General features: G+C 37.2%; 1 protein-coding gene across 1 annotated transcript in view; it reads left to right on the forward strand.

The window, feature by feature from the left end:
• The window catches only part of FSTL4 (follistatin like 4), an 857,042-nt gene that overhangs the window by 824,802 nt on the left and 19,913 nt on the right, over positions 1-12,327 (forward strand). The window contains exons 13-14 of the mRNA XM_007473404.3: positions 2,394-2,543; positions 5,398-5,505. Coding sequence (XP_007473466.2) covers positions 2,394-2,543; positions 5,398-5,505 — 258 coding nt within the window. The remainder of the gene's footprint in view (positions 1-2,393; positions 2,544-5,397; positions 5,506-12,327) is intronic.

The following is a 12,327-nucleotide window of genomic DNA, read 5'->3' on the forward strand; positions in this document are numbered from 1 at the left end:
CTCTCTATTAGTGAGAGTGGAGCTGCCGCATTTGGACCCCAACATCATAGTTGCCAGTGTTTTGCATAAAAAAAAAACTTGATATTACACTAAAGAGAAAAAATGGTATAAAGTAAAACTGGATCAGATCAGGAATACACAAGGAAAGTCCATGCAGGCAACAAAAAAATTCTTGAAGCATCAATTCTCAAATTATGTGAATGAGAGAAAAATAAAGAAAAATTGGTGAAAAAATTAAAAAAGGATACCTATTTTAGAGATAGCTATAACTACCAACACATTTACCTACTATCTCATTTCTACTTACCACTTTCTCATTATGCAGAGAACACATATACAAATTGATGGTGAAAATATGAAAGTTAACAGTTGAGCCTTCACAAAAAAATCCTTTAGAGGAGGTCACTAAAGTCTCATAATTGACTGGAAGATCCAGAGAACACAGAACCCCACTGAGTTTTGTTTGATGATTATAACAGAAGAATTTGTATTTGTCAAAACAAATAAAGAATAAAGGGCTTCCTCCCAAAGATGTAACAATACATTACCTTTGATGGATTGTAAGCCCCATGAGAGCTTTATGTTGTTTTTGTAATACCTCTCCTTTCCTCATTCCCAGCATGTAGCTTAGTGTCTGGCACATAATAGTAGTTTAACAAATGTTTTATTTCATTGATATTAATATTATATGAGATTCTTTAATAGAAGCAATGACAGAGATAACTTTGTTTAACAATCTGATTATTAATATCACTTAAGACATAAAATGGAGATGTGCTCACCCAAGTTCTTTGTGTCATGAAAGATGATGACATACAGGCAATTCAAACACAGAGTCTGACATAATCCATAAGTGAGATTTGTGATGAACCTAGAAGGAAGCCAAGGGAACTACAGACAGGATTGATGGAGGTAAGGAGGGAAAGCCAGTACAAAACAGGGAGACCAAAAAATGAAGTATCCCCTGAGAAGAACTGAAATTAGATCAGTGTTGTTGGATCATAAGAGTGAATGGAAGGGAGTACATTTTACGCTATGAAAGGAAGGAAGAGACCGACTAATGAACATTTTAAATGCCACACAGAGGACTTCATATGTGATCTTGGAGGTAATAGAGGACAACTGGTTACATTGCTTTAAGAGCACTGGGGTTGATATGCTTAGACCTACATCATCTCAGCAGCTATGTAGATGATAGATTGAAGAGGGGAGAAAATTCAGGCAGAGAGACCATATAAAATGTCTTATTGCAAAATTCTAGATGAAAGGTGATGAGAATCTGAACTACAGATGAACTATGATAGTTACTATTCAAGTGGAGAGAACAAGAAATATAGGAGAGGTGTTGTAAAGGTAGAAACAAGTTCTGGTGTATGTCTAAGTAAATATGCCTTTCTACAGGCCTGCCATATTGAACCCATCTATTCCATTTCTCTTCTGCCTCATAGCCATTTCTGGTGGGACACTAGGAGTATAGGAATTCTCTGCATGAATGCAAAACTGATGTGCTTGTCTCCATCATACTTTCCAATGTCTTGGCTTCCTTATTTCATTCATGGTACAAAATGCCAACATGATAATGGGACTAGATGGTCTGGTATTGTAGTTTTGATTATACTTCGCCTAATAGACTTTCAAGGGACAGAAGCAGTGTCTGTTTCATCTCTGCAATCCACTTATTGCCTAGTGTAGCCCATAGGAGGAGTTAATGTTTGTGGGATTAAACAGATGAATGCATGGGAAATGCACCACAAACTTTCCACCACTGTACATTATAGAGAAAATTCTATTTATGAAGCGTTCATCTTAAACCTAATTTAAGGGTTCTTAATTCTCCATATGCCACAGCGCTTTGCTTTAAAGTCAGTAGCCAAATGCATGAACTAAAGATCAAATTAGTTCGCATGAGTCCCCAACATACAATATACCCAAGAAAGTCACTCTTTTTTTTTTTTTGTATTTGGCAGGGAGATCCCAATACCCATGCCCTTGAAGATAAGATATATGATCTCTTCCCATGTAGCAGGACTTTCCACAGAACCAGGCAACTCCAAGGTCCAGGGGTTTTGCCCTAATATTTACCCAAAGTTGCCATTTATGCAAATTTTAAAGCATTATATTAGCACCTTTTTAAAAATGTAAATGAATTTTCTTTGCTTTAAAAGTATTTCTGCCTCAGAAAAACTGTTTACACCATGAAGATCAGAATATAAATGGCATCCTCTAGGATTATAGCTCACCAAACTGAAATATTTTGCTACATTCAGTGTGTTAAAAGTGAGCCATTAGTTCTAGAACATGATTTTTTACCACCAACTTTCCTAAGCCAGCACGTGATGGGCCTAAGAAGGCATTATTAGCTAAATGAAACTGAGTACCTGTCTCATTTTCAGGAGGAAATCTGCCCTCAGATGGAAGGAGAAACTACTCAGTCCTGCCAATGGGCATCTGCAGTCAACGTCAGGAACCGATACATCTATGTGGCCCAGCCAGTACTGAGCAGAATTCTCATGATAGATGTACAAACCCAGAAAGTCCAGCAGGTATGTATAATTTCACATGCAGGTTCCTGAGAACCTCCAAGCACATTAATACTTTTCAAAATGTTCAGCAAAGAACCTAGTATATACATAAATGTTTGTTCTATCCCCCTTCCTCTAGGCTTCTCTAAATATTATTCACTACAGAACAGAACTCTCTATACTGAGTCTCCATCCTTGATCCCCATCCAAAAGGACTTCTTTGCCCACACAGATATATTATGTATTGCAGTGGCTGGAGGTGAGGTCTACCTCCTGTGAAGCTCAGAGTATTTAAGAGTTAGCACCTTCTCTGTTCTGTAGTCATAGCTTTTGAGGGGAGGGCATCACTTCCATGGACCCCTCCCCACAAGAAAACAAAAAGTGGATCTATGTGGCAAAGACATGTCAGGAAGTGGTGAGAGGAGGCAAGCACAGAGGAAAGAGAGCCTTATCTGGGCCCGAAAGACTGTTTTGTTTAATGATCATCAGACCAGTCTAAGAAAAATCCTAGCCTTTAAGAATGTCTCATTCAGGCCACGATTATAGAAAATCATATGTATTGATTCCTGAAAATATAATTGCTTGCTGAACAATCCCAGCCTGTCAATATGAACACAGTATTAGATGTAAGACATCCTATGTCCATTGTTCTAACACACTTAGTCAAACTATTTCCAAATTCTGGTAGGTTCTCAGAGTGATTGATCTGATCTAGACTCTATAAATTTTACAAACAGAAATTCTCTGAAATAGATAGCTATTCACAGTTTGTATGCACATCAGATTAACAAATTGAGCTTTGGACTCAGGATGGATGTTTTGTGCTCTGGCAATGTTCAGGGCCTGGGACCTCTGAAGTTTCCTAGTGACTTATATTGAGGAGAATTGTTGGGCAGATTTCAAGCTTGGGCCAAATCCAGATGTTGCTAGCAGTAGTAAGGCCTCCCTCTCCTCCCACTAAATCAGGCCAGATAGAATGGCTAATTGGAGAATGGTGCAACATTTAGGTTTGAAAATCATAACTGGGCAAGCCAAGATAAATGGTCCCTTGAGAAGCTATTCCACTCAGCTTACTGAACAGAAATTATTAATTCATAATTTGAACCAAGATGCTCTGCCTTTTAGGATATGCCCTAAGAGGGAAATCTTTACCCCCTGTATCCTATATCCTCTGATTATCACTGACAGAGATTAAAGAAAAGGTTTTCCCACCAGATTCAATAACATAGAGTAGAAGGAATCAAATCCTAAAATGACAAATATTGAAAAAAATTCCTGGGGCTCAGGTGCCTCTCAGTTCCCTCATTCTCTCGTGGGTCAGCATAAGGAAGGATTTCCTTACAAGTAGAGCTACCCAGTAATGGCACAAGTTTGATTTCTCTGTTGGTAGAACAGTTTGGTAGAGGCTGAATGACCTACCTCTAAAGGATGCCAAAATTCTTCCTTTATGGGGAGGCAGATTGGACTGAAGTCCTCAATAGCTTAGTGATAATGGGCATGGCACTATACTATAATGAAAAATAGATATGGAGTCATTAGGACTTGGGTTTGGTACCTAACCTTGGACATTCACTCCAGCCCAGCTCTGCTACTTACAACATATGTCAGATTAGGCAAGTTATTCATCTTCCCCAAGTTTAAGTTTCCTCATCTGTAAAAGGAAGTTGCTGAATGGCCCCTACTATCTTTAAATGTATTTTCCCATGATTCTACAACTTCTGTAGTCCCTATGTTCTTCATCTGTAAAATGAGAGAGTTGAATTTTCTAAGATCCTTTAAACTTTAAATCCTATGATTCCCTTTCAAGTAGAGTGTTGATAACAGCCATTCAAAAGCATCTGACCTGAAAGATTAGGGTTAGAGGGACATTTCTAGGAGACTATGTTCCCTCACACAGAAGGGTTCTTTTATCTGAGTACTGGAATCTGACCTGCTCATAAAGGCTTAAAGCCAGTTCTAGTCTCTTCAATAAAATATTTAAAATAAGCTGAGCCAGTGGAGAGGCTACATATGACATATTCATGAGCTTTTGTCAATTGAAGGGAATCCCAAAATTACTAAAATTCAGAACTGGAAAGTCCATGAGAAATTATCTGTCATTTTAGAAGAATATTCTGATGCCCAAATAAGGAGCTAGTGAGGCCATAAGTACTTCCCATGCAACAATCCTATGCAATCCTATCATTGCCCCCATTTTACAGATAAAAAACCAAGGCCCAGAGAGGGAAAGTAACTTTCCCACAATCTTATAGTCAATAAGTGACATAAGTGAAAACAGAACATCTTCCTGACTCCTGATTAGCTGCTTTTCCCCCTATACCTGTGTTGGTGAATTTATGGCACTCATGCTGGAGGGTTTGCTCCTTTCCTCCTCTCCACACTCACCTGGGGACATTTCTCACATCAGCCACGCCTCTGCCCAGTAGCCCAATGGGAGTTCTTCCTCCCTTCCTGTCTGGAGTAAGGCTGGGGGGTGGGGAGGAAGGGGTGACATGCAGCATGAGCATTACAGTTTGGGCACTTGGTCTCCAAGGTCTCCAAAAGGTTCGCCATCACTGCCCTATATGCCTATTAGGAAGACCTCACCTAGTTTCCTTTTTTTTTTTTAAACCCTTACCTTCCATCTTGAAATCAATACTGTGTATTAGTTTCAAGGCAGAAGAGTGGTAAGGGCTAGGCAATGGGGGGGGGGGGCAAGTGACTTGCCCAGGGTCACACAGCTGGGAAGTATCTGAGGTCAGATTTGAACCTAGGATCTCCCCTCTAGGCCTGGCTCTCAATCCACTGAGCTACCCAGCTGCCCCCCTCCTCACCTAGTTTCTAAAGTTGATTTCTAAGTCAACAGTGACCAGAATCTTGCTTCATTTTTTTCAAGGCCATAGGTGTAGATTCCCTACCAGCTAAGCTGCTCTATGACAAGTCTCATGATCAAGTCTGGATTCTAAGCTGGGGAGATATGCAGAAGTCTCAGCCAAGCCTTCAGGTACACTTGTGAAATCCTCATATATTTGCATGTAATGATAATTCAATTCTTTATTTTTATTACAAAAAGGAAATTGCAACCACCTTCTTCCTATCTTCTCTTTCTCTTCCCTTTTCCTCCTCTCTTTTCTGCTTCCTCTTTCTCTCACTCTTTTTCATTTCTTCTTTTGTCCCTAACTTTATTTCTCCCATCTTTCCCCCTTGCTCCTGATATTTCTCCCTATATCCATTATTTTCCTCTTATCTTTCTTTCTTCTGCCCCCCAAATTCCCATTCCTTTCTCTTTGCCAACATATTCCACTCCATTAAATATTTCTTTCTCCAGCTCTGTTTCCCCTGCATATCTGCCTCAAATCTCTCTCACATTTGCATCACATCTTGTCCTTATGTCCTCCATTCTAATAGACTGAGTCATCTAAAATTCCATAGGAAGACAACTTCTATTTGGGACAGTCTGTTCTTTTGTCATATAACCAAAGTTCTACATTGTTTAGAATTGATTCTGAGGAATTGGTCTCCCTCTGAACAGATGGTTTCCTTAGATAGTTTCAGGCCAGGTCCAAATAGCTTTCAGCTTCTAATGATCTGAATGGATACTTCTTACTTATTTTCAGTTTAGCCTTGAAGTTAGTGACAACAGAGCCTTTCCTTTCTCTTTAAAATTATTGAGTTATTCATGCAGGGCCAGCCTTGTGGAAAATCATTCACTAGCACAGAACATTAAATCCAAGTGCATCAGCATGGGAAAAGGGCCTTGTTTTATAGCCTGCTTAAGTGTATTTATAAAGAATATTACTGTGATGTTCTATTCATTCCAGATGACAGAACTAGCAGCAAGAAGTTACAAAGAAGTATATTTAGGATTTATGTAAATAAAAATATTCCCAATATTAAGAGTTGGCCAACAACCAGTAATTATATGCCTACTATGTATCAGGGAATACAAAGAAAGGCAAAAGCCCTAACAGGACTCAGTTGGATAAGTAACATGCAAACATTTATATCCAAAAAAGAAATATATAGGATAGATTGGAGATTACCTACAGGGGGAAGACATTAGCATTAAAGGGGACCAGGAAAAGTTCCTTGTTAAAGGTGAGATTTTAACTGGAACTTGAAGGAAACCAAGAGAGCCAAAAGGTAGATTTTAGGAGACAAAGCATTCCAGGAATGAGGGACCTCCAAAGAAAATGTCTAAAATCAGGAGATGATGTATCTTGTGCAAGGAAGAGCAAGAAAGTATCACCAGATCACATGGGTTAAATAAGATATAAAGACTGGAAAGTTAAAAGAGCTTCATCTTATGAAGGGCTTGAACACCAAACATTGAATTTTATATTTAATCCTATAAGTGATAAAGAATCACTGGAGTTTATTCCATAGAAAGGGGCATGATCAGACCCATGCTTTAGGAAGATCACTTTTACAGCTGAGTAGAGGATAGACTTAATTAGGAGAAAATTTCTAGAAAGGGGAATAACTAACAGGTTGTTATAAATATTTTATACATTATAATTATCATCTTCCTATATAGATTGTAAACAATTCAACAGCACCAGAGTGATAACAGTTTTAGAGGAAAGAAAAGGGAGTATATGAAAGATTTTATAAATATAAATTAACAAGACTTTATGGCAGCGCATATATATATATATATATATATATATATATATATATATAGTTGAAAGATATTATCGAGTGAAGGATGACACTAATTTTGCAAACCTGGATGAATGGGGAAATTCAGTTTTGGATATGTTGAGTTCAGAATGTCTATGGGATATCCAGTTTAAGTTTGCCAATAGGCAGTTGAAGATGTGAGAGTGAAGCTTAGGAGAGTAGTTAGGGGATACAAACAGATCTAAAAATCTTCTTTATATTGATGATTATTCAATTCATGGTACCGGATGAGATTCCCAAGTGTATATAGCAGTAGAAAAGAGAGCCATGTGGGACATCCACTATTAGCAGACATGACCTAAATAAAGATCAAATAAATGAGGAGTGGTCAGATAGAACAGATGAGAATGAAGAGAAAATAATGCCACAAAAAAATCCAGGGAAAAAAGTATCAAAAAGAAATATTAAAGGATGCCGAGAAACTGGTTAAGGATGAAGATCTAGAAAATTTCATTGGATTTAGCAAAAAGTCATTGATATCTTTAAAAAGAGCTATTATTGGAGAATTATGAGATTGAAAACCAGACTAGAAAGTTAAGAAGAGATTCTGCTCCATCCCCTTATTTTTGTTGTATGTGCCTCTCTGTTTCAATTGTGTATCTTGTAAACAACTTATTGTTGGATTCAGATTTTCAATCCATTCTGCTATCTGCTTCCATTCTATGGGTGAGTTCATACCATTCACATTCACAATTATGATTATCACTGCATATTTCCCCCATATTATTTTTTCCTTCTCTGTCTGCCTCTCTCTAACTCTCTCTCTCTTTCTGTCTCTTTCTTTTTATCCTGTCCCTCCTCAAAAGTCTGCTTTGCTTCTGATCTTAATCTTCCATTCCTTCTATTATCTTTCTTCCCATTCTCCTATACTCTTCTCTTCCTACTTCCTTGTAAGGTAAAATAGATTTTTATGGTTTTTATGTTATTCCCTCTTTGAGACAATTCTGAGAGTAAGGTTCAAGCACTGACTGCCATCTCCCTCATCTTCTCCTTCATTGTAAAAGCCCTTCCTTTCATACCTCTTGTATATGAGATAATTTCCCCCATTCTTTCTACCTTCTTCTCTCAGTATCTCTCTCTTAATTTTATTTTTTTTAATCATCCTATCATAATCACCTCATATCTATATGGTCTGTCTATTCTCCTTCTAACTACCTTAATAATAATGAAGTCCTTGGGAATTACAATTATCATCTCCCCATATAATAAGTAAATATTTTAACTTTATTGATTCCCTTATGGTTTATGTTTCCTGTTTATTTTTTTATGTTTCTCTTGAGTCTTGTATCTGAAAGTCAAATTTTCTATTCAGCTCTGTTCTTTTCATCAGGAATGCTTGAAAATTCCCTATTTCAACCCCCAGAGGATTAAACTGAGTTATGCTATTTAGGTTTATTCCTGGTTGAAATTCTACTTCCTTTGCCTTCCAGAATAACATACTCCAACACCCCACCCCCAGTCCTTTAATGTGGAAGCTGCTGTATCTTATATGATCTTTAAAATAGCTCCACAATATTCCTTTCTGATTGATTGCAATATTTTTCCTTGATCTGAGAATTCTGAAATTTGCCTATAATATTCCCTTGAGTTTTCTTTTTGGGATCTCTTTCAGGAAATAACAAATGGATTTCTTTTATTTCTATTTTCCCTACAATTCTAGACTACTGGGGTGGCTTCCCTTGATAACTTCTTGAAATATGTTTAGGCTTTATTTTTATTATGACTTTGAGGTCTAATAATTTATAATTTTTTCTTCAGGTCCTTTTTTCCAGTTCAGTTGTTTTTCCAATTAGATATTTAATATTTTCTCCTGTTTTTTCATTCTTTTTATTTTGTTTTATTGTTTCTTGATTTCTCATGAAGTCATTAGCTTGTACTTGCTCAATTCTAAGTTTTAAGAAATTATTTTCTTCAGCAAGCTTCTATACTCCTTTTCTCAATTTAGCCAATTCTACTTTTTTTTTTAATTCTTCCCTTCACTGAATTTTCATTTCTCTTTCACTATTTGACCAAGCTGTTTTTAAGGTGTTATTCTCTTCAGTGTTTTTTGCTCCTATTTTACCAAATTGCTTATTCTCTTTTCATAATTTTAGGATGAGCCTGGAAGAGTACAGTGGGCAGTAAAAGTATCACCAATGATGTTTGTGGAACTAGGTTGTATCAATGGCAATAGCACAAAACAGTTTATTTCCCAGGAACTATAATGATACCAAATACCTGAGATTCTAGGGGACTTCTATACTAGTAATCCCCTAATCAATTTCTCTATCTCCAGTCTCTCCCAACTCCAGACCATCTTCCACATAACTATAACTATAAAACATAGTCTAACTATGTCATTTCCCTGCTACTGCCTATAAAAGAAAAAAAAAACACTCTACTCTTTGGCTTTCAAAATCTCTCAGAACTTCATTTTCCCTATCTTTTTAAAGACTAATACATGTTAATCCCTAGCAAGCTGGTGCTGTGAATGAAGCACTAAGCCTACAGTCAGGAAAATTTCAGTTCAAATCTAGCCTCAAACGCTAGTTGTATGACCCTGGACAAGTCACTTAACTTCTCTCTTCCTCAGTTTCCTCAACCTTAAAATGGACATAAGAATAGCAACTAACCTGGAGTTGTTGTGGAAATCAGATAAAATAATATTTTTTAAATGCTTAGCAACAATGCCTGGTACAGAGCAGGTGCTTAACAAATAGGGCTTTTTTTCACTTCCCCCCTTCCTTATGATCCATACTTTAAAACCCAGTCAAACTAATTTGCTTACTGTTCATTACACATAACATTCTATCCCTTGTCTCTAAACCTTTGTATAGACTATTCCAATATTCCTCTAATATTCCTTCTTCCCAGCTCTTCCTTTACAATTCTTTCTTAAAAGCTCAGCTCAAGGCCACTTTATAGCCCTTCTTGCTCTTCTATCTGCACACTTAAAATCACCCTATTTATATATAAATATATATATTGTTTATACTCATGTGTACATTTGTTTTTTCCTCATGTTCTTGGAGGATAGGGACTATTTCTTTTCTGTCTTTTTATCCATACTAGCCTAGCAAAGGAACATAGTAGGAATATTTGCTGGCCAATTCTGTCTGCTCACAATACCAACTTTACTGAGCTTTTGGGAATAAAGTGCTTTGTAAAAATTAAAAACCATATAATTGTGAACTTTAATTTATTTTTATTAATGTTATTGCTTCTTTAAAATACAGGGATAATTTCCAGGATAGTAAGGTGCAAGAACTTGTTAGCCACTGACTAAATGGCCTCTCATGGCAATATTTTGGGAATGCAGTCAGCTTTATATACTTCTGTCTCCTATCTTGCTGCCACCTATCATTTCTTTGTACAGCCTCAAGCAGTCCACATGGTCTTCTAATTTGACATTTCTAAGCTGTTGCAACCAGACTATAAAGTTCATTATAGCTCTGGATAAAACCAAAGTCTGTGAGTCTAAAGGTTAGAATCTGAGGGGATCTCCTGTGACTATAATGCCTGAACCTCTCTGTAAGGTCCCAGCAACATTTATAGTTTGATTTTAGAGGTATTTTTGTGGCACCTCTGTCAGGGTTTTAGTAAATGTTTTTGATAGAAAAAAAGGCTGAATAAATAGCCATTGGAGTCAGTATGTGCACTTTTAGCCTATTCCAAATTATGTTTATAAAGAAGAGAAAGAAGAGGAAATGGGACTAAGAAGCACCTGAAATCTACGATGCTCTGACATCATGACAGAGAGAGAGAGAGAATAAGAATGGGAGAAAACTAAGAGGCAGGTAAAAAATGGGCCTTGTGTCTTCTGCTAAGTTGCATTGTTACCCCTGATGTGAATACAGTTTGATACACCTTGGGGATAGGCTTCAGACAAGCATTGATTGACTCTGATTCAGTTGGAAGCAGCATGGTATAGGATGTCAAAGTAGTTTATAAGTACTATTTCATTTGATCCTTACAAGAACCCTAGGAGGTAGGTGCCCCAGTTTTAAATTTGTATTATTTATTAGTTAGTTACATGCAGAAACCATTTTTGACAATTGTTTTCTAACATTTTAGGATTCCTTTTTCTTCCTCCCTGCCTTCTCCTCGTCCCTGAGGCAGTGAATAATTTGATGGTTATAACCCAATACTTTCATGCAATACGTATATCCATATTACTCATGTTGTGACAGAAGAGACATTACATATACAATAAAAAACTCATGCTTTGATCTGCCATCAATCAGACTCCAACAGTTCCTCCTTTGGCTGTGGATGGCATTTCCATCATGAGTCCCATATAGTTTCTGTTGGAGTCTTATTTTTGCTAATAATGATTTAGTCCTTCACAGTTGATCATCATATGATATTTCTGTTAATGTATACATTGTTCTCATGGTTCTGCTCACTTCACTTTGCATCAGTCTTTCAAGATTTTTCTGAATTCATCCTATTAGTCATATTATCCTCATTTTTTACAGAAGAGCAAATCAAGAGAAATAGAGATTAAGTCACTTGCCTAGGCCAGATTTGTACTAAAGTTTCTGGATCTAGGGCTTTATCCACTGCCTTAATCTCCTTGGCCCTCAGCTTCTTCATCTGTAAAATGAAGGGGTTAGAATAGATGTTCTCTGAGGTCCCTTTCAGATCTGGAGCTTTGATTCTTCTAGCCCTCCATTCCAGGGGTGCTGCTGTAAGTAAGAACTCCCTGAAGATGCTTCTCAAGCCTGGTCACGATCTTCTTTCTCCATCAAGCCTAGGGGATTGAGTCCCTGCTCTCCAACTCTGCTCTACCCTTTCAGGGTTTTTTCAGAAGCCCCTATCTGGTAGTGATACTTCATTTGTGCCTCTCTGGTTGCCTCTATCACAAAGTGCTTATACTACTGATAATCTGGGTGTACATGTTATTTATTGCACTATATTTTTCTGTCTTTGAAGACAGAAGTTAGGAATTTTGTTTATGAAGGGTTTAGAATCTGGTTCTGCTACTTACTATCTAAATGACCTTGGCCAAGTCATTTAGTCTCCCCAGGACTTAGTTTTCTACTCTTAACAATGGGGATAAGAGCACCTACTCTAAGATCCCTTCTAAGTCTAAATCCATGATGACATTTTTTGAGACATCAAAGTGCAGTAGAAATAGCATCTGAGGTCTTGGATTCACATC

Source organism: Monodelphis domestica, chromosome 1 (genome assembly GCF_027887165.1).
Source record: "Monodelphis domestica isolate mMonDom1 chromosome 1, mMonDom1.pri, whole genome shotgun sequence".
NCBI lineage: Eukaryota > Metazoa > Chordata > Mammalia > Didelphimorphia > Didelphidae > Monodelphis > Monodelphis domestica.